General features: G+C 44.4%; 1 protein-coding gene across 1 annotated transcript in view; it reads left to right on the top strand.

The window, feature by feature from the left end:
• The window catches only part of LOC131185825 (transmembrane protein 132D-like), a 318182-nt gene that overhangs the window by 251358 nt on the left and 45562 nt on the right, over positions 1-21262 (top strand). Inside the window, exon 5 of the mRNA XM_058158722.1 lies at positions 16807-16950. Coding sequence (XP_058014705.1) covers positions 16807-16950 — 144 coding nt within the window. The remainder of the gene's footprint in view (positions 1-16806; positions 16951-21262) is intronic.

Below are 21262 nucleotides of genomic sequence, written 5' to 3'. Positions count from 1 at the left end.
TAAAAGGCCCTCCTGGTGACAGCCGCCAGATGTTCATCAAAGGACAGCCGACCATCCAGGAGGACGCCCAAGTTGCGAACCACCTCCTTTGGGGCCACTAACTCGCTCCCAACAGTCAGCTGCGGGTGCAGCTGACTGTACCGGGGTGCCGGCATCCACAGCCACTCCGTGTTTATAGTCTCTGCAGATGTCACTGCATGACGATCATTCCTTGGCTTTGTCCCAACGCTTCCTCTGCTGCGCGCGCCGGTCACATCTGCGCAGTCTTGCATCACTCCAAAACTGTTCTTGGGGCGTTGCCGAATCAGAAGAAGGCTCGGAATCAGGCCTTGCCGGCCCCTTCTCCTCCCTTTGGGTGGGTGCCAGGGAGGGAGAGGGCCCAAGAGAAGTAGGCCTTGCCAGGTCTTCTCCCTCACTTTCTGAATCATCCGAGTCCAGGAGTCCGGGTCCAGGAACCTGGGTCACAACAGTCGTGCTTCTTCTCTCCACCTTTCTTCCTTGCTGCAAAAGATTTTTGCTTTTATTTTTTCACGGGTTGCTCCTTAGCTGAATTTAAGTGGTGCATTCTTATCAATATTGATCAGTTTTTATCAATATCGGGGTGAGTCATTCATCAAACGGAGGACTTTTGAAATCGGGTCAACGTGGAAGGTTCAGGAAGTCAATAGGTAAAGAAGCAACTGGGGAGCTGTGGTGAAATGTGGCCTGGATTCCCAAGAGGACAGGAAGGAGGAAGGGGCTGCCTTCCAGAGGACCAAGAGACAGCAAAGTTTAGATAGTTTGTGGTTGGGAGGAAGAGAGTTAAGATGGCTCCTCCCTAGCAATTCTCAGTGTGCACTGATGATGTTACTTATTTGGTCATGAAACATCTGCAAGAAAACCAAGTTCACAGAGCATCAAGAAGCCCACAACCCTCCTTCTCCTTCTCCTCCTCCCCACTCCCTTTAATAGCAATAGCTCTTAGATTTATATACTGCTTCACAGTGCTTTCCATTTCTCTCTAAGCGGTTTACAGAGTCGGCCTCTTGTCCCAAACAATCTGGGTCCTCATTTTACCGACCTCGGAAGGACGGAAGGCTGAGTCAACCTTGAGCCTCTCGGAATTGTGCAGAGTTTTATAGAATGATCAATCAGAACCTGGGAATTAATTACTGGTTTCTCAGCACCTGACAGCCTTTTGACTTCAAGAACTTGATGAGTTCTGTGATTTGGACAAGCAAGTGACAGGCATGGCCGATTGTCATTGATGCTGACATGTTGCCTTGCAGCTGATAAAGCACAGGATGATGTCCCGCTCACCTAAAGAAACAAATCAACCTAGGTTTCCAGATAGGTAGACTGGGAGTAGGAAGGCCAGTGCAAATTCCTATGACAAGGTGTCATGTAAAACATGCAAGGCCATTAGGACATCACTGGGGGAACAAAATGTTCAGCTTTTGCTATTATTGGGGGAATGGGCAATTATTATTATTTTTTCCTCCTCCTCCTCCTCCTCCTCCTCCTCCTCCTCTTTTTCTTGGAGTTGGGCTAGAAGATCTCTGAGGTTCCTTCCATTATTCTATTGTACTCTACTCTATTCCATTCCATTCCATTCCATTCCACTCCACTCCACTCCACTCCACTCCACTCCACTCCACTCCACTCCTCTATTCTATTCTATTCTATTCTATTCTATTCTATTCTATTCTATTCTATTCTATTCTATTCTTCTCCTCCTCCTCCTCTTCTTCTCCCCCTTTCCTCCTCCTTCCTCTTCCTCCCCCTCCTTTTCCTTCCTCTTCCCCCTCTTTTATCCTCCTCCCCTACTTCCCCCTTCCCCTTTTGTATTCCTCTCCTTCTCTTCTGTACTTTTCCCTGTTCATGATCCCTAATATCCTCAATTAACATCTGTAGCCAACCCAGGCCTTGGTTCATTTAGGCCAGCCTGCCAGCCAGGGGTCTGCATCTGGAGGACTCGAGAGGGGCATGAGAATGGTGAAGCTAGCCACCTCCTTGAGGATGTCAAACATTTTAGAGTATATTGGTTTAGAAGCTTACTAAATTTAAACAGAAGCATTAACACAGCCTTAGGCTCTCTTGACAGATATAAACTCTTCCTTGGGGGATTGCGGTAATGCTGTCTAATCAGCTTAAGGAGTTAATTAAACAGCTGTCACTTAGTTTCTTAATTCGGGGACCTGATGCTAAATAAGATCCGAAATTAGTTTTGCATGGCTGAGGCGTGATCTTTTGATGCACTGGATGATAGCTGCCAGCTCAAGAGGAAAGAGAAGAGATGGGAGAGGGGTGTGAATGCAATCAAGAGATTCTACAGCAATCTTTCTCAAACTGGGAAACTTTAAGACTAGCAAACTTCAACTCCCAGAATTCCTCCTCCTCCTCTTCCTCCTCCTCTTCCTCCTCCTCTTTGTAAACCCCACTCTCTTGTAGCACTGATGAAGTTACCTAATTGGGTCACGAAATGTCTGCAAGAAAATATCCAGTTTTGCATCCAGTTTTGGCCACCACACTATAAAAAAGAGGTTGAGACTCTAGAACGAGTGCAAAGCAACCAAGATGATGAGGGGACTGGAGGCTAAAACATACGATGAACGGTTGCAGGAACTAGGCATGGCTAGTCTAGGGAAGAGAAGGACAAAGAGGTGATATGACAGCAGTCTTCTAATATTTGTGCGGCTGCAACAGAGAGGAAGGGGTCAAGCTATTTTCCAAGGCACCTGAAGGCCAAACAAGGAATAATGGTTGGAAGCTGATCAAGGAGAGATTCAACCTAGAAATAAGGAGAAATTTTCTGACAGTGAGAGCAATCAATCGATGGAACAGAAGTTGCCTTCAGAAGTTGTGGGAGCTTCAACCCTGGAGGCCTTCAAGAAGAGACTGGACTGCCATTTGTCAGAAATGGTGTAGGGCAACCTAGCAGTCCACAGGCCAAATGCGTCATGTGCTGTCCCCAACCCCACCCGGTTTAGCGAAGGGGGAAAAGTCCCCATACATCACTTGACAATGCCATGACGACGCAATGCCATGACGATACCCCTAGTATAGGGTCCCTTGCTTTGGCAGGGGGTCAGACTAGCTTCAAGGTCCCTTCTGACTCCCTTCTGTAAATTTGTAAATCTAAATCCAACCTCAGAGAGCACTAAGGACCCCACAGTCCTCCTCCTCCTTTTCTTCCATATAAATCCCTCTCCCTTCCAGCATTGATGATATTGCCTAGTTGGGTAATAAAACATCTGTAGGAAAAACAACCAAGTTTGGAGACAACCGAGGGCCTGTCTAAATGGCCAGAAGTAAACTTCTCAATCAATGTCTAGGTTTGAGTAAAGCCCTCCTCATGAGTAGAACCTTAGCCAAAAGCCTAGAGCAGTGGTGGTGAACCTTTGGTGTTCTTGTGTGCCGGCCTGCGTGCTGGAAGCGGAACGGGAAACCGTCCCATGATGAATGCACGGCCTTGCCGGCTCCTCTTCCGCAGTCCTGTGCTCAAACACGTGCCGGTCAGCTGGCCGTCGCGTACATGGGGGCAGCGGATCTTGGAAGAGTGGCAGTCCATTGTGCATGCGCAAGCCGGCACCCAACCACCTGACGAACAGCTGGCAATCTTGCATGTGCGCAACATCCACCCGGAAGGTCAGGTGCCAGCTCGCGCATGTGTGGTGGACTGCCGCTCTTCCAGGGTCCACTACCCCTGCGCGCATGATGGCCAGTTGACCGGCGTGCATTTGAGCACAGGACCACAAAAGAAAAGCCGGCAAGGCCACGCATTCGTCTTGGGACAGTTTCATGTGCCGCTTCCGGCACGCGTGCCATAGGTTCGCTGACACTAGCCTAGAGCTTTGTAAGCTTGTAAGTCTTATCTTCTAGGGTGGAAATAATCCCTGCTAGATCAATAATGTAATTTCATATGAGACAGTATGTCCTATCTTTCTTCAGGTCCTGCCTGGCTATTAAATAAAATGAAGCAGTTGTTTTGGATAGGTAAAGGTAAAGGTTCCCCTTGCATATACGTGCTAGTCGTTCCCGACTCTAGGGGGCGGTGCTCATCTCCGTTTCAAAGCCGAAGAGCCAGCGCTGTCCGAAGACGTCTCCATGGTCATGTGGCCGGCATGACTCAACACCAAAGGCACACGGAACGCTGTTCCCTTCTCACCAAAGGTGGTCCCTGTTTTCCTACTTGCATTTTTTAGGTGCTTTCGAACTGCTAGGTTGGTAGAAGCTGGGTCAAGTCACGGGAGCTCAGCTCACCTGGTTATGTGGCACTAGGGATTCGAACCACTGAACTGCTGACCTTTTGATTGACAAGCTGAGCATCTTAGCTACTGAGCCACCATGTCCCTTCTTTGGATAGTAGTTGCTTAAGCTTATTTACTATGTCACTGTTGCATTCCTTTTGCTAGGGAAGGGAATGCTTTGTTGAAGCCTGGCCACATCCATCTTGCATGAACGTAGTCCAATCATGTTGACTTCTTTGGTCTTCTCCATAGTCCTGGCATCTTTTTTCTCCATCTCCTTCCCCCCAAAACCTTTGCATTTCCGCATGTCATCAGCAGCAGAATATCAGATTAACAGAGTTGGAAGGGACCTTGGAGGTCTTCTAGTCCTACCCCCTGCTCAAGCAGGAAACCCTATACCATTTCAAACAAATGGCTGTCCAGTCTCTTCTTGAAAGCCTCCAGTGATGGAGCACCCTGTCAGAGTGTTTACAGTGTGACTACTATTTTGAGACAACCCAGGAGCAAAATACAGGACACAGAGGTTTTGTCATTGCAAACAGCGGTTTATATACAAGACTTCTATATACAGACATACACATGGTAGGCATATACCAACCAAGCAATCAATCTTCAACTCTACACAGGGAACTACAATGCAGATAGAAGACAACGAGAAGAGTGATACACGAGAGACAGCTTCTTAAAGCAGCAATAACCCTGCTGACTCCTCCTTAGTCTACACTACAGCCTTACAGTGGCTGGTCAGCTTTAAATCATCATTACCCTGACTTGCCCACAACTTCTGAAGACAAGCCGTTCTCTCAATTAATTGTTCTAACTGTCAGAAAATATCTCCTTAGTTCGAGGTTGCTCTCTCCTTGATGAGTTTCCATCCATTGCTTTTTGTCCTGCCTTCAGGTGCTTTGGAGAATAGGTTGATTCCCACCCTCCTCTCTGTGGCAGCCCCTCAAGTATTCTTCACTAGACAAGGCATGCAACCATTGTTCATATGTTTTAGCCTCCCGTCCCCTAATCATCTTGGTTGCTCTTCTCTGCGCTTTTTCCAAAGTCCCAACATCTTTTTCATATTGTGGCAACCAAAACTGGATGCAATATTCCAACTGTGGGTGAATCTTAATGTGGCCTTCTTTCTTTCCATGGCACAACGCTAGGTTTGATGCTCCATGCAGAACCTCCGTGGCACTTGATGGGAGTTAATTGCCAACCTGTTTCCCCTGATCCCCCCTCCCCAATGCCTGCAAATTATGCGTTGAAAATCCCCCACGCCGCTAATGTCCTGAAACTGTTTGATGGCATTTTAATGGCTCTTTAATTCGGTATTGTATTAAGGAAACAAAGAGCAGCATTAGATTGTAGTTAAAGCTAATAGGCTTATATGCAGGCGCCCCAATATATTAATAGTTTGGAAAACTCTGCTGCAACCATACATCCTTAGTTGCCAAGGATCCGGATTTTGAATTTGTGACTGTGTCAGAACTGCCCCAATCTGATCCCCCTCCCAATGCCTGCAAATTATGCGTTGAAAATCCCCCACGCCGCTAATGTCCTGAAACTGTTTGATGGCATTTTAATGGCTCTTTAATTCGGTATTGTACTAAGGAAACAAAGAGCAGCATTAGATTGTAGTTAAAGCTAATAGGCTTATATGCAGGCGCCCCAATATATTAATAGTTTGGAAAACTCTGCTGCAACCATACATCCTTAGTTGCCAAGGATCCGGATTTTGAATTTGTGACTGTGTCAGAACTGCCCCAATCTGATCCCCTGGGAAAGTAAAACCCTCGACTCCATTTGGGTTGAAATGAAACAGACAGGTAGTCCTCGACTTGCAACAGTTGCTTTAATAACCTTCAAAGTTAAAACAGCACTGAAAAAAGGAAGCTACGACCCCTTTTCACAGTTACGACCTTTCCAGGATCTCCATGGCCGTGTAATCAAAATTTAGACTCTTAGCAGCTGATACATATTTTTGACGGTTGCAATGTCCCGGGATCACGTGATCCTGTTTTGCAACCTTCTGACAAGCAAAGTCAACGAGGAACTCAGATTCACTTAGCAACGAGGTTACTAACCTAACAACTGCAGCGATTCACTTAACAACTGTGGCAAGAGAGGTCATAAAACGGGGCAGAATTAACTTAACAAATGTCTCACTGAGCAACATAAATGTTGGGCTGGCTCAATTGTGGTCATAAGTTGAGCGCTGGCTGTATATGCATTGTATATATGTATTTATGCTTATATACTGTAAATGGTTTTTTTTTTTTCATTGCCATGTATTTTCCAGAGCTGTGATTTAGAGATTTGGCAGTTCTTTCATTCAATTGTCAAACTGAGATGGCTTTCAGATTGAATTGTAGAATCGACTGCCTCTGAATTTGTTCCCCAGCTCAGAAAGACTTCTCAAAGTGTGCATAATCTTGTTTCTCTTTCCCAAGAAAAAAAATTAAGCAACCTGAATCGAACTGATCCAATCTAAACTATTAGAGTACCATATAAACTGAATGGGGCATAACTCACTATTTAATTAGAATTCCAAGCGGTGCTAACTGTAATCTATAAATAGTAACTATAAATGGTATAGGGCAATAATGGCTTACCTTTTACTCGTCGCGTGCCGAAAGCTGGCATCCATAATGCCATGCGGGGGACCCTGCACATGCGTGCACGACCCCCCCAACATTCCCCCGTCCCCCAGCGCATGCATACATGACTCGCCACTCTCCCACCGGGCTACCCCTGCCCCCTTGTTCGGGCTTAGTAGGCCTCCCTGCAGCCTCCTGGGCCCAAAAATGGGCCATTGGGGGGGGACTGTCCCCCTGCACTCCCCCCATCCCCGCACATGTATGCGTGACCTCCCCTTGCATGTGCATGGGTCTCCCCACCCATCCCGAAAATCAGCTGACCGCTGGGAGGCATGTGCGCATGCGTTGTGGAGCTGAGCTGGGCAACAGCTCACGTGCCCGCAGAAAGGGCTCTGCGTGCCAGGTGCGGTACATGTGCCATAGGTTCTCCATCACAGGTATAGGGTTTCCTTCTTGAGCAAGGGATTGGACTAGACGACCTCCAAGGTCTCTTCCCAGTCTATTAATCTGTATTCTGTGCTCTGTATAATCCTTCAACCGATGGCTGTAATATTTTGTATGCCAAAATGGATTTTCCTGTTTGACTCTCGGGGTCATTTCAATTTTTTTAAACGCCCCCCCCCCAAAAAAAATACAACTGTTTGCAAAATTTGCGACTTACCGGATAATCACACTTAAGGCTATTCATTCCACCGGCTGAATCATTTCAATAATCCTGTATTAGTTATGGCTGAAAAAAAACGCAGTCCTCTTTCAAAAGGTTTGGTACAGTTTAAGTATCTTCCCCCCCCTTTTTCTTTCTTTCTTTCTCTTTGTGAAATTAGCAACGTCCTAGATTTTTTAAAAAATTCATTTACACACTGGGAAGTGACCTATAAATCTCTGCGGAAGCTCTCTTAAGTATTCTGCGGTTGTGTCTTGCAAATGAAATCATTTCTTTAGGTATTTTCCCTCGGGGGTCTCCTAGAATCCTCTCAACCTTACAAAACCGGATGGGAGAGCGGGTTTTGGATTTATTTATTTTTTGCAAAGATCCTTCTTGCTGGTTAATCTGAGCAGAGAACTTGTCATTTCTCTCCTCCCGAGCTGAGAGGGGAGAATTTCAAACGCACAGGCTAATTAAAGAGAGATTTATGTTTTATGCGAGGGTCGGCAAAACCAGTGGTGGGATTCAAATAATTTAACAACTGGTTCTCTGCCCTAATGACCTGCTGGGTGGGAGTGGCCATGGTGGGTGTGACTAGGGGTGTGTGACAGGCAGCACTTGGCCTCCTGCACCACCCTGGGAACAAAAACAGGCCACGGGGGGGCGCACGGGGGCTCCCCCGTCACCCAGCGGGCCGTTTTGAGCCTGGTAGACCTCCCTGCACTTACCTTGGAGCAGTGGTGAAATCCAAATTTTTTTACTACCAGTTCTGTGGATGTGGCTTGGTGGGCGTGGCAAGGGAAGAATACTGCAAAATCTCCATTCCCACCCCACTCCCAGGGGAAGGATACTGCAAAATCTCCATTCCCACCCCACTCCCAGGGGAAGGATATTGCAAAATCTCCATTCCCAGCCCAGTCCTAGGAGAAGGATACTGCAAAATCTCCATTCCCACCCCACTCCAGGAGAAGGATACTGCAAAATCTCCTTTCCCACCTGACTCTGGGGCCAGCCAGAGGTGGTATTTGCCGGTTCTCCTAATTGCTCAAAATTTTCACTACCAATTCTCCAGAACCTGTCAGAATGTTGTGATTTGTCCTCCCTCCTCTCCTCATTCGGGCCCCTCCCATCTCCAAGTGGGCCTTTTATCAGACTCCAAGTCTGATAATGAAGATGAACGGCCTGTCATGACTCCAGCCCCAGGCCCTGGCCCCATGCCCGGAGAGGATTCCAGGAGTGAAAGGACAAGCCCCATAAACCTCACTCATACAGCGTGTGTTCCTTTGGCTCAGCCTTCAGAGCAGGAAGCCAGCCAGGTGGTGGAATTACCCGGGCCTACTCCCTTTGACCCCTCCCTTTCCCAGACACTGATCGCAGATCCAGCTGAAGACAATTCAGCGTGGGTGGACCCTCGCTTCTGGAGATCTGAGAGGCGACGCCAGCGGAAGGAAAGGTGGGGCAGGCCTGGATAAATGCTGAGTCATAGACCCATACCCCACAGCCTATATAAAGGACCTGCTTTTGGCATTCCAACCTTGAGTCAAGCAAAGTCTTATCTAGTTTGCTGATACCGGACCCTATCGCTGAAGTCACAACTTGAACTCTTGCCTGCCCTGATAAACCTCGAAGGAACTTGGCAAGCTACGGAGGCTTCGTTGCCAAGTTTGTTACGGACTTCCTTGACTCGTTCGTCGGAGTGGGGGTGGGACACGACACAGAACCTGCTGGATTTCACCCCTGCGTGGGAGCCAAAGTGAGGTGTGTGGGGACTTTTGGAAGGGGCAGGATGGGGCAGAGCCAGCCAGCAAGCAATTTAACAACCAGTTTGGCCGAAGTGGTGCGAACTGGTTGAATACCACCACTGGAGCAAATATCGCCTTAAAGAATATAGCTTGTCCTCACCTTGTGACCACAGTTGAACCCCAAATTTCTGCCATTGAGGGAGATGTTGGTGAAGTGAGTTTTGTCCCCCATTCTACAACCTTTTTCACCACAGTTGTTTAACGTTGCAGTTGTTAAGTGAGTCTCAAGGATGTTAAGCAAATCTGGCCTTCCCCATCGACTTGGCTTGTCAGAAGGTCACAAAAGGGGATCATGTGACACCCCCCCATCAGGACACAACAACCGTCGTAAGTGGATGCTAGTTGCCAAGTGTCTGAATTTTGATCATGTGATCCTGGAGATGCTGCAAAGGTTGTCACTGTGAAACTGTGAGACGGTCAATTTTTTCAGTGCTGCTGTAACTTGGAACGGTCACTAAATTAAATGTGGTAAGTCAAGGACTGCCTGTAATCGGGGCTTCTGTTTGAAAGCCATGATTGTTGGTTCCCCTTGGACACCCGCTCTTTAATATATTTATTTATTTATTTATTTATTTTATTTTATTTATTTATTTGTCATTACAATATATACAAGCATTGCATAAAGAGTTATATAATATATGAACGTATATAGGAGCTGCTGATCCAATTCTACAGAGGAATTATTGAGTCTGTCATTTGCACCTCTATAACTGTCTGGTTCGGTTCTGCAACCCAACAAGAAAAACACAGACTTCAGAGGATCATTAGAACTGCAGAAAAAATAATTGCTACCAACCTGCCTTCCATTGAGGACCTGTATACTGCACGAATCAAGAAGAGGGCCGTGAAAATATTTGCAGATCCCTCGCATCCTGGACATAAACTGTTTCAACTCCTACCTTCAGAACGACGCTATAGAGCACTGCACATCAGAACAACTAGACACAAGGACAGTTTTTTCCCAAAGGCCATCACTCTGCTAAACAAATAATTCCCTCAACACTGTCAGACTATTTACTGAATCTGCACTACTATTAATCGTTTCATAGTTCCCATCACCAATCTCTTTCCACTTATGACTGTATGACTATAACTTGTTGCTGGCAATCCTTATGATTTATATTGATATATTGATCATCAATTGTGTTGTAAATGTTGTACCTTGATGAACGTATCTTTTCTTTTATGTACACTGAGAGCATATGCACCAAGACAAATTCCTTGTGTGTCCAATCACACTTGGCCAATAAAAAATTCTATTCTATTCTATTCTATATGAGGAGAAACGAGGTACTATAAACATATATATACATAGGGGAAGAAACAATAGGACAGGAACGGTAGGCACGTTTGTGCTCTTATGCACGCCCCTTAGAGTCCTCTTAGGAAAGTGGTGAGGTCAACCGTGGACAGTTTTTGAGTAAAGCCTTTGGGGTTATGAGAAGAAACCACAGAGTCAGGTAATGCATTCCAAGCATATACAATTCTGTTACAGAAATCGTGTTTTCTGCAATCTAAACTGGAGCGGTTGACATTGAGTTTAAATCTGTTGGTAGCTCTTGTGATATTGTTATTGAAACTAAAAAAGTCATTGACAGGAAGGACATTACAACGGATGATTTTATATGCTAAACCCAGATCCTGTCGAAGGCGACGAAGTTCCAAGTTTTCAAGACCCAGGATATCAAGTCTGGTGGAATAAGGTATTTTATTGGTTTCGGAGGAGTGGAGAACTCTTCTTGTAAAATACCTTTGGACACGCTCAACTGTGTTGATGTCAGATATATGGTATGGGTTCCAGACAGGAGAGCAGTAATCAAGAATTGGCCTAACAAATGTTTTATATGCTCTGGTCAGTAGCGTATATTAGTTATAGATATAGATTCAGACAAACTGGAACAGGTCCAGAAGGAGAGGTCAGGAATCTGGCAGGAGGTCCAAAGAAGAGTAGGATGGAACCAGAATGATAACATAACATGATCATCTGAAGTTATGCTTTCTGGCAGATTGTTTGGATCAAGATTCTGAATAGGAAGAGTTTTTTATAGCAGAAGAGTCGGCCAAAGTTGGATTCTCCTCGCCCGATGTAATCAGAGGGTGGACATCTTTTGATCTGGGATGCTTTAATTTGGATTTCTGTATTGAGCAGAGGTTCAAACTGGGTTTAGACTGTTTTTATGAAATCAGTTTGGTGATTCCTGTCTCTTCCCCTTCTTCCTTCTTCCATTCTTCCTCCTTCCTCCTTCCTCCTTCCCCTTTTCCTTCTCTTCTCTTCTCTTCTCTTCTCTTCTCTTCTCTTCTCTTCTCTTCTCTTCTCTCCTCTCCTCTTCTCTTCTCTTCTCTTCTCTTCCCTTCCCTTCCTGTTCCTTCCCTTCCCTTTTTTTAGAAAGCACATGAAAACTTGGCAAAGTTTCCTCTCATTTCATAATGGCATTGTAGGCATCTGTCCTACTATTAGAGATGGACAATACAGTCGGACTCAATTTCACCCACAGCTACTTTAAAGAAAAAAAACCTCAATTTTTAGCACCGATGATGTTTCCTAACTTGGGTAATGAAATGTCTGCAAGGAAACAACCAAGCTCAGAGAGCACCAAGGACCACACAATCGTCCTCCTCCTCCTCTCCACAAACCCCTCTCCTTCTAGTTCTGATTATGCTACCTAGTTGGGTAATGAAAAGTCTGCAAGAAAACAATCAAACTCAGAGAGCACCAAGGACCCCTCATTTCCACCATGATGGACAAATATTCTCCTTCATTGGTACCTCGAGTTCTTCCTATCTCAGTTTACGAAAACAAAAATTGAAAACTAAAATTAAGGGCAAATTAAGGGATTTGCTAACAATCTCTTTCCAGATTACACTGCAGCCTAAACTCTTCTACAGAGGAATTATTGAGTCTGTCATCTGCACCTCCGTAACTATTTGGTTTGGCTCTGCAACCAAAGAAGAAAAACACAGAGGATAATTAGAACTGCAGAAAAGACAATGGCTGCCAACTGCCATCCATTGAGGACCTGTATACTGCACCAGTCAAACAGAGGGCTGTGAAAATATCTACCGACCCCTCACATCCTGGACATAAATTGTTTCACCTCCTACCCTCAAAACAATGCTATAGGGCACTGCACACCAGAACAATTACCCACAAGGACAGTTTTTCCCCCCAAATGCCATCACTCTGCTAAACAACTAATTCCCACAACACTGTCAAAATAACTACTAAGACTGTATTCTCATTCTCACTAATACCTATCTCTTCCCACTTATGGCTATATCCATGTTGCTTGTATCTTTACAACTTTTATTTATTTATTTTTATTTATTTATTTATTTTATTTTGTCACAACATCATACAAAAAGATTATATAGTATATACACATACAAACATATATAGGAAGAAGAAAAGAAAAACAATAGGACAGGAACGGTAGGCACGTTTGTGCACTTATGCACGCCCCTTATGGTCCTCTTAGGAATGGGGTGAGGTCGATAGTAGAAAGTTTTTGGTTAAAGCTTTTAGGATTATGGGAAGAGACCACAGAGTGAGGTAAAGTATTCCAAGCACTGATGATTCTGTTGCAGAAGTCATATTTTCTGCAATCTAGATTAAAGCGGTTTACATTAAGTTTAAATCTATTGGTTGCCCTTGTATTATTATTGTTTTTATTGTTTCCTAGTATGTTTTAATTGCTTATTAACATCCTATGACTATCACTAAGTGTTGTATCTTACGATTCTTGACAAATATATTTTATTTTTTCTTTATGTACACTGAGAGCATATGCACCAAAGACAAATTCCTTGTGTGTCCAATCACACTTGGCCAATACAGAATTCTCTCTTTCCCTCCCTCCCTCCCTCCCTCTCTTTCTCTCTCTCTCTCTCTCTCTCTCCTATACTATACTATACGATACTATACTATACTATGCATAGTAATCCTCCCCTTTTTAATCTCGGGAAAAGTTGGAAAGAATTCCAAAATAGATCACAATTCTCAGAACTCTAATCCTGACAATAACATTATAAAAACAATTATCTTATAGTACAAATAACGAAACTATTGTGGAATGTCCTGATAGGTCCTTCTCATGTCTATACACGTTGAACTTGCTGGTTTGTTCAGTTTTGGACTGTTGAACGTGCTCGTTTGCATCCGGTTTATTTTGAGGACTTTCTTGTCATTTAATTCAGCAAATCTCAGCATGGGTAGTCAGAGGTAAAGCCTGTCACATTTCTGGGAAAAAAACCAAATCCCAAAACAGGCAGACTGAGCTGAAAAGGAAAGAGGCTTTGCTTTGTATCTCTCTGAAAGCAACAGCTTGCTTTTGAAGTACTCTAAAGGATCTTTGTTCCTTTAAAGTATCACAGTTTTCTCTCTGTGTCATGTTAGATTAGAAAAACTGATATATACGGATACAAGGTAGGAAAAGTCAACTACCTCCTCCCCAACCCTTTATGTCATGCTCCCTTCTATAAGTAAAATCAGGTCAAACTTGAAAAATCACAAAGTGAAAACTATTTAGATGAGCAATTAAGGACTTTGAGGGTGATTTGGATGATTTCCATTCACCAGTAATAGCAATAGCAATAGCACTTAGACTTATATACCGTTTCACAGTGCTTTACAGCCCTCTCTAAGCAGTTTACAGAGTCAGCCTATCACCCCCAACAATCTGGGTCCTCATTTTACCCACCTCAGAAGGATGGAAGGCTGAGTCAAGTTTGAGCCGGTCAGGATTGAACTCCTGGCAATGGGAGGGAGGGAGGGAGGGAGGGAGGGAGGGAGGAAGGAAGGAAGGAAGGAAGGAAGGAAGGAAGGAAGGAAGGAAGGAAGGAAGGAAGGACAATAGCAATAGCAATAGCAATGCCACTTAGATTTATATACTGCTTCACAGTGCTTTTACAGCCCTCTCTAAGCAGTTTACAGAGTCAGTATCTTGCCCCCAACAATCTGGGTCCTCATTTTACTGACTTTGGAAGGACGGAAGGCTGAGTCAACTTTGAGTCTGGTGAGATTCAAATTGCCAAATTGCAGGCAGACGGCAGTAAACAGAAGTCGGTTGCAGTACTGCACTCTAACCACTGCACCACCGTGGTTCACCAGAATTGAATAAAACCAAGATTTACATGTTCTGTCTTAGTTTTTTGTTTTTGTTTTTTGTTTTTTTGGGGTGGGGGAGAGGTTGCTTCCCAAAGGCCTGGGAGTTTTGAATCAGTACGGAGATGGATCGTGAAACACTTTGCAAAAATGATAAGCGAGGTTTTTTTTTGTTTTGTTTTTTGCAAAAATTTTTTATTTTTCCATAATAATTCCCACAATTTGACCAGTGTACAATACAATCACTTATCCAACAATCAGTCCTATACTCAAATTATACTCAGTCAGGGCTGCTCGACTGCCACTCCCCCCTTTAATCCTTTCTTCCCTTCTCATCCTTCTTAAACTTCCCCCACCACCTTCTCCTCGCTTTCCTACTTCCCCTCCTCTTTCCCACTTCTCACTACCATCCTTTCTAACCCTCTATCTTCTCCTTCTTCTCCTCCTCCTATCCTTTCTTCTCCCTCCCTTCTTTCCTCCCTACCCACCTACCTACCTACTTTCTTCCTTCTTTACTCCTCTTTCCTTACCCTTTCCCTTCGGGAGTGTTTGCCGATAAGCGAGTTTTTGAGTTCCTCAGTTTTTAAAGCAGCCGAAAAGGGAAAGAGATAGGGCACAAATACAGTATATTAAGATTAAAATTGTCACAGTGTTGACACATATTATCTTGGTTTGCTTTACAACAGCTTTATTTCTATCTCTATGGCTGTCCATCTCATCACCATGATTCTGGGTCTCTAACAACAGTTAAAGACACAACACTGCAATAAACACACAATCAGCAGCCCAGCTGAAAGCCACGAAATCACTATCTTCCTGACTATCTCACAGGATTAGTGTGTGTGTGTGTAACTCTAGTCATTGTGACTCCTGGTTATAGCTCTTGGAAGTTACAAAGTAGAAGATACGGACAGTGGTGGGATGCAACTGGTTTAACAGCTGGTTCCTTGAGCATGCGCTCGCACGCAGCATTCAAAATACAGCAATTTGAAGCTCAGCTGCTGACCTTCTAAGGCAGCCCCAGTCAGTAGAACAGCGGAGGCACAGAAATCAGCTGTGCTGCGCAAATCAGCTGAGCCAGAAAGAAGGCAATAAAGGACAGGATAGGGCTGGTGGGCGGGGCCAGCTGATCATCGGCGTTACAGGTTCTCCCGAACCAGCTGAATACCGCCTGTGGATATTGGGTCCTGGTTTGGGAGGTTGGGAAGTTTTCTTAGTGTGTGGTGTTTTTTTAAGAGCGGTATCTGTTTTTACACCGTATATTTCAAGCGGCATTTCCAACCCCAATCATGGAAAACCCTGTTATTAGTTTTTATGATAAAAGGGGACTTTGAAGAAAATCAAAAGAAGACTCCAAGTCCTCATGAAGATAGGGGGCTACAGGTTGCCCACCTCAGTGAGGTATAGAAAGGTTGAAGATCCTACAAATGAAAATATAATTAGAAAATTGACTTCCATGGAACTTACTTTATATTTAAGTGGTCAGTAGTGGGGGCGTGCATAAGTGCACTTAGTGTGCCTATCATCCCTGATAGTACTTTTATTCTCTTATTCTTGTTCTTGTTTTTTTTTTTTTTGACAAATTCTAATAAATAAATAAATAAAATGAAAAACATTAGACTGTGCGGAAATGAATAGTTTAACATTAAAGATAAAGGACAAAGAAGGGATTTGTTTTACCAATGGTTAGATAATAAAGGTAGAAATTAGAAATTGGATGTCAGATCCCTGTTGTGATGCTTCTTCAGGGGAAGGAGGAACCCTGGATATATTATTTAGTTTATTACTTTCTTCCTTATATCCCTCACAGCATGTATCCTATTGATTTATAACCTTTATCCTGGTGCCTAGGTGCCCTGAGATTTTCTCACCTTTTGGGGGATGTAAGAGGAGGGTGGGCCATGTGGGTTGGATCACTTCGAAAGCCAGCAGAGAATGACCCTGAGAATGTTCCCTTATTAAGTTCTCAAGACCGCTGTTACAATAATATTTCCACACCTGCAGATTGGCTGAATCCACATTGGACTCAAGGGAGAGGTTTCTAATTCCTTTATCCTAACTATATTGCCTGAGGGAATTCAGAGTCTGCTTTACTTTCATCTTGCTATCACTCCAGTTCACTAAAACGTTCCTTTTGAAATGCCAAAGTTTCAAGAGCCTTTACTTTCTTGAATGAGGAGGAGAGGCCGAACCTTACATTGGAAGAATACCATTATATACAAGTAAAGAATGTGACTATTGTTATTACTACATATTTGCAAATTGACTCAGACCATACACTGCTTAATAAGCACAATAAGAAAAATGTATAAATAAAAATCACATTGTCCATGGGGTCGAGATGGGTCGGACACGACTTTGCAACTAACAACAACATAAATAAAAAACTAAAAGAAAGAAAGACAGGTTGAAATTCAACTGATAATGTTTTGTCTTTCAGGAAGCAGAGATCCTAAATACCGCCATCCTCACGGGAAAGACAGTGGCTGTCCCCATTAAGGTGGTCTCGGTGGAAGAAGATGGAACCGTGATGGATCTTGTAGAATCTGTGGAGTGCAGGTCATCAGATGAAGATGTGATTAAGGTAGGTGTTATCACTGATGAGTTCTTAAAATCAGTCCATATAAACCAGAGGTGTGCTTCACATGATTTTACCACTGGTTTGCCATGCACCAAAAATGTGAGCACAGGCCTTCTGTGCATGTACTTTGCTCGGGGCTTAGAAAACGTGGCTAAATAGAATGGCATAGCACGGGACGGGTGGGTGGGTGAGTGTGCAGGTTGCCACTACTGGTTCACCCGAACTGGTCTAAACCGGCTGAATACCACCACTGGTATAAGCCCCCTGACCTTCTTACCAAGATACGTCTGTTTAAGACTAGCCTGTGTGATTTCATTATAGTGTTAGAGTTCCAAGTAATGCACCCATTGAAAGCAGAACTCCAAAACAGGTAGGTTCCTCAAAGAACAATTTATTGCAGGGGTGTCAAACTCAATTTCATTGAGGGCCACATCAAAGTTGTGTTTGACTGTGTGTGTGTGTGTGTGTGTGTGTGTGTGTGTGTGTATGTGGCCAGGGTGGGCGTGGCCAGCTTGATGTCACTCATGTTGGGGTGTCTGTGGTGGCTGAGTGTTCTCATAGCGAAAATGGGCTCCTGAGCCTGGTTTTTGGCTGCAACGGCCTCCTGCAAACCTCTGCCATGTGGCCCTCCCAAGCTCTGTTTTCACTGGCAGAGCCACTGTGGGCCAGTCCTTTGCTATTTCCAGGGTGGCCTCGCAGAACAGATGTAAGCATTCCATGGACCGGATCCAGCCTGTGGGCCTTGAGTTTGACACCCCTTATTTATTGGATACATCATATTGGCACAACTGGCGAAAACTGACTCTGAAAGTTCCCACATTTTTCACCAAGTTAAAAAGTGAACGTTCTCCCTTCCCCCAATTGGTCACATTGTCCAGGTGCTGGCAGGTTGCTTGGTGATTCCACTTCTCCTCTTCTCAGCCACCTGGTGGAATGACCTTGGTCCCCACAAGAAAATGTTGACAGCAAAGCCAAGCTATCTAATTTTCCCCCTCCCTTTCTCTCCCTTTGCCTTGTGGCAACCATGAAGCCTCAAAGATGGCCTCAGCCAGGTTCGCTTCAGGGTTGACATATAGTTTGTGGGGAAGGCAAATCCAGGTGGAAATGTGAATAATGTTTGCTTCCGTCTTAAAAGCCATACTTGGTTGATCTTAGCTTCCCACTGCCCAGAAAATAGAAAGATGTCCTTATATTTTTCTCGGTATTGACTTATTTGAGCGTTATCTTTTGGTGACCCCTTGAACTTCTCCTCCATAGCACATCATTCCTCCTTGTCATCTCATTTGTGTCCCATAGGTGTTCCTTGAACCCTAATCCTAACCCTGATAAAGGCTCAAGGAACACCTACAGTAGTGGCCAAAATTGTGGAAATCTTTGGGGAAAAGTGTATTTTTGAGGTTTGATGGCTAATAACGCCACTTTTTTGGGGAGTTTCAAGATAATCCTATTCATTGCTGGACCGGCCTGGGAATAGCCCAGACCTTAACCCAATTGAAAATCTATGGAGCCGACTAAAGAAACTTGTTAGTCAGAAGTGACCCAGCAATAAAACCCAATTAATAGAAGCCATCATTCAATCTTGGTTTCACATTAAAACAGCTGCAGAACTCAAAGACTTGGTTCACTCCATGGGAAGACATTGTAAGGCCGTCATTCATGCAAAAGGTTACCCAACTAAGTATTAACTGACATGGTGATCATTTTTGTATATCTTGTTTTTTCTACGTGTTTCACTTTTCTTCTTTATATTGTAACTGCTATTCTAATAGCAAATCCTTCATAAAAGTTATTGCATTACATTCTTGATTAAATTATCTTTCCATTGATATATAATTTTATGATACTACTACCCCCCAAAAAAAGTGGTATTATTAGCTAGATCTAGTTGTTACTCTCAGGTGTTCTTTGAGTATCCCTCTGCTCGCAGAAATCCAAGCGTTGAGCTTAAAGTAGCTGAAGGACCCCATTAACTGTCGCTTATCACTATTTACTCTGGGTTGAAGAGCGTGCTCCACATTTTGTCTCTGGAGCTTTCAGCAGTATTGACTGAAGAACATCTTGAGAGCTTCTTATCCTTTTCTGCTGGGTTGATTGATAAATAGTAAGAGAGCCTCTTCAACCCCATATCCAGAATGCCTTGCTCTTTCTTCCTCCATATGCTCCCAGAAGCCTTTTCTTTGTGACTTGTCTGGGACATTATAGTTCTTTTTCTCTAGTTTAGCAATAGCACTTAGACTTATATACCACTTCACAGTGCTTTACAGCCCCTTCTAAGCGATTTACAGAGTTAGCCTATTGCCCCCAACAATTTGGGTCCTCATATTACTGACCTCGGAAGGATGGAAGGCTGAGTCAACCTTCAGCTGGTCAGGATCAAACTGCTGGCAGTGGGGGGAAGGAAGGAAGGAAGGAAGGAAGGAAGGAAGGAAGGAAGGAAGGAAGGAAGGAAGGAAGGAAGGAAGGAAGGAAGGAAGGAAAGAAGGAAGGACAATAGCAGTAGCACTTAAGCTTATATATTGCTTTGCAGTGCTTTAAAGCCCTCTCTAAGCGGTTTACAGTGTCAACCTATTGCCCCCAACAATCCTGGGATGGAAGGATGGAAGGCTGAGTCAACTTTGAGCCAGTCAGGACTGAACTGCTGGCAGCCAGCAGAGTTAGCCTGCAATACTGCATTCTATCCACTGTGCAAGGAAGGAAGGAAGGAAGGAAGGAAGGAAGGAAGGAAGGAAGGAAGGAAGGAAGGAAGGAAGGAAGGAAGGAAGGAAGGAAGGAAGGAAGGAAGGAAGGAAGGAAGAACAATAGCAATAGCACTTGCTATTATATACCGCTTCACAGTGCTTTATAGCCCTCTCTAAGGAGGTTACTGAGTCAGCCTCTTGCTCCCAACAGTCTGAGTCCTCATTTTACCCACCTCGGAAGGATGGAAGTCTGAGTCAACCTTGAGCCTGGTGGGATTCGATCTGCCAAACTGCTGGCAGCCAGCAGTCAGCAGAAGTAACCCTGCAGTACTGCACTCTAACCACTGCCCCACCATGCTTGAGAAGTGTGAGAAGAAGCACCCAATTCCAAGTCTGTCAAGGGCTAATAGCCCAGTGGGTTGGTTCTCTTCAGAGACACACTCTGGGTCTGCAAAGCCAGTTGTCATTGATTGCGTGGAGAAAAGCTAGGAACATTGCAAGCAAGCAAGAGACGGAAGAAATGACGATTGCCATCTTCATTAGCTGAATATTTCCAGCTTCGACTATTCAGGGTCATTTTGGCATCTCTGGGAACTGAAGGGTGGAACAGCTCCTCTCTAATGGCCTTTTTGGCAGCATTTGTCAGTCAGCCATCGTCTCTTGACATCTCACCAAATTGGAGGTGGCTGCTAGAGTTGTTTGGAGCTTTTGATGGAGCCAAAAGTCTTGCCAGCGACAGCCAATTAGCGATCCTGAGAACGGGGTTTAGATCTGCTTAGATCTGAGGAGCCAGCAAGGAAAAAGAGGTGGCAGGTGTTCTCACAGAGAAAAGCAACTCACAGTCCACCTCCTGTGAAATAGAGAGCTTCAGAACATTCCTGGCCTCCTGGAAGAATGATTGAAGAGTCAGCTTTGGGGAAAGATCAAGAGAAGGATCGGTTGAGTCATTTTCTCAAAAGACATCTCCATTCCTCTGGAGGAGGAGGAGGACCCAACTAGGGAACAATAACTGTGCTATAAGGAAGTTTCGATAGAAGATCATATTTGTAGTTCGGGGGTTGAACTGTGGGGTCCTTTGTGTTCTCTGAGCTTAGCTATTTGTCTGCAGACATTTCGTTACCAAGCTAGGTAACATCATCAGTGCGATCAGGGAGTGGGGTTTAATGGAGGAAGGAGAGGAAGAGGAGGACTGTGGGGTCTTTGAGTCTGGTGGTTTTCTTGCAGACGTTTCGTGACCCAACTCGGGAACAATAACTGTGCTATAAAGAAGTTTCGATGGAAGATAATATTTGTAATTTGGGGTTGAACTGTGGGGTCCTTTGTGCTCTCTGAGCTTGTGTCAGCCTCCGCTTTAATTTAGTGTATTTCTCCTACTAGATTATCTGACTATTTTATTACCTTGTTAAAAGTTTGCTCTACTGATTGTCTTACATGCTTTATGGAGAAGGGGGGGGAGGTTTTCACTGTTCCCAGCGTCGGCTGACATTGTATGTGGGGGAGAAGGGAAATGCCATTTTCAAAACCAGAGGTTTGAATTGTGTTGGCCCGTGAATGTAACGGCAGCTGCTGATTCCACATTCCATTCGGAAGATTGACAGAGGGAGAATATTGGAAGTGAAACTACACGTGGCTGAGGA

The sequence above is a fragment of the Ahaetulla prasina genome, chromosome 15, assembly GCF_028640845.1.
Source record: "Ahaetulla prasina isolate Xishuangbanna chromosome 15, ASM2864084v1, whole genome shotgun sequence".
Lineage (NCBI taxonomy): Eukaryota > Metazoa > Chordata > Lepidosauria > Squamata > Colubridae > Ahaetulla > Ahaetulla prasina.
This window is presented reverse-complemented; position numbering and strand designations above follow the sequence as displayed.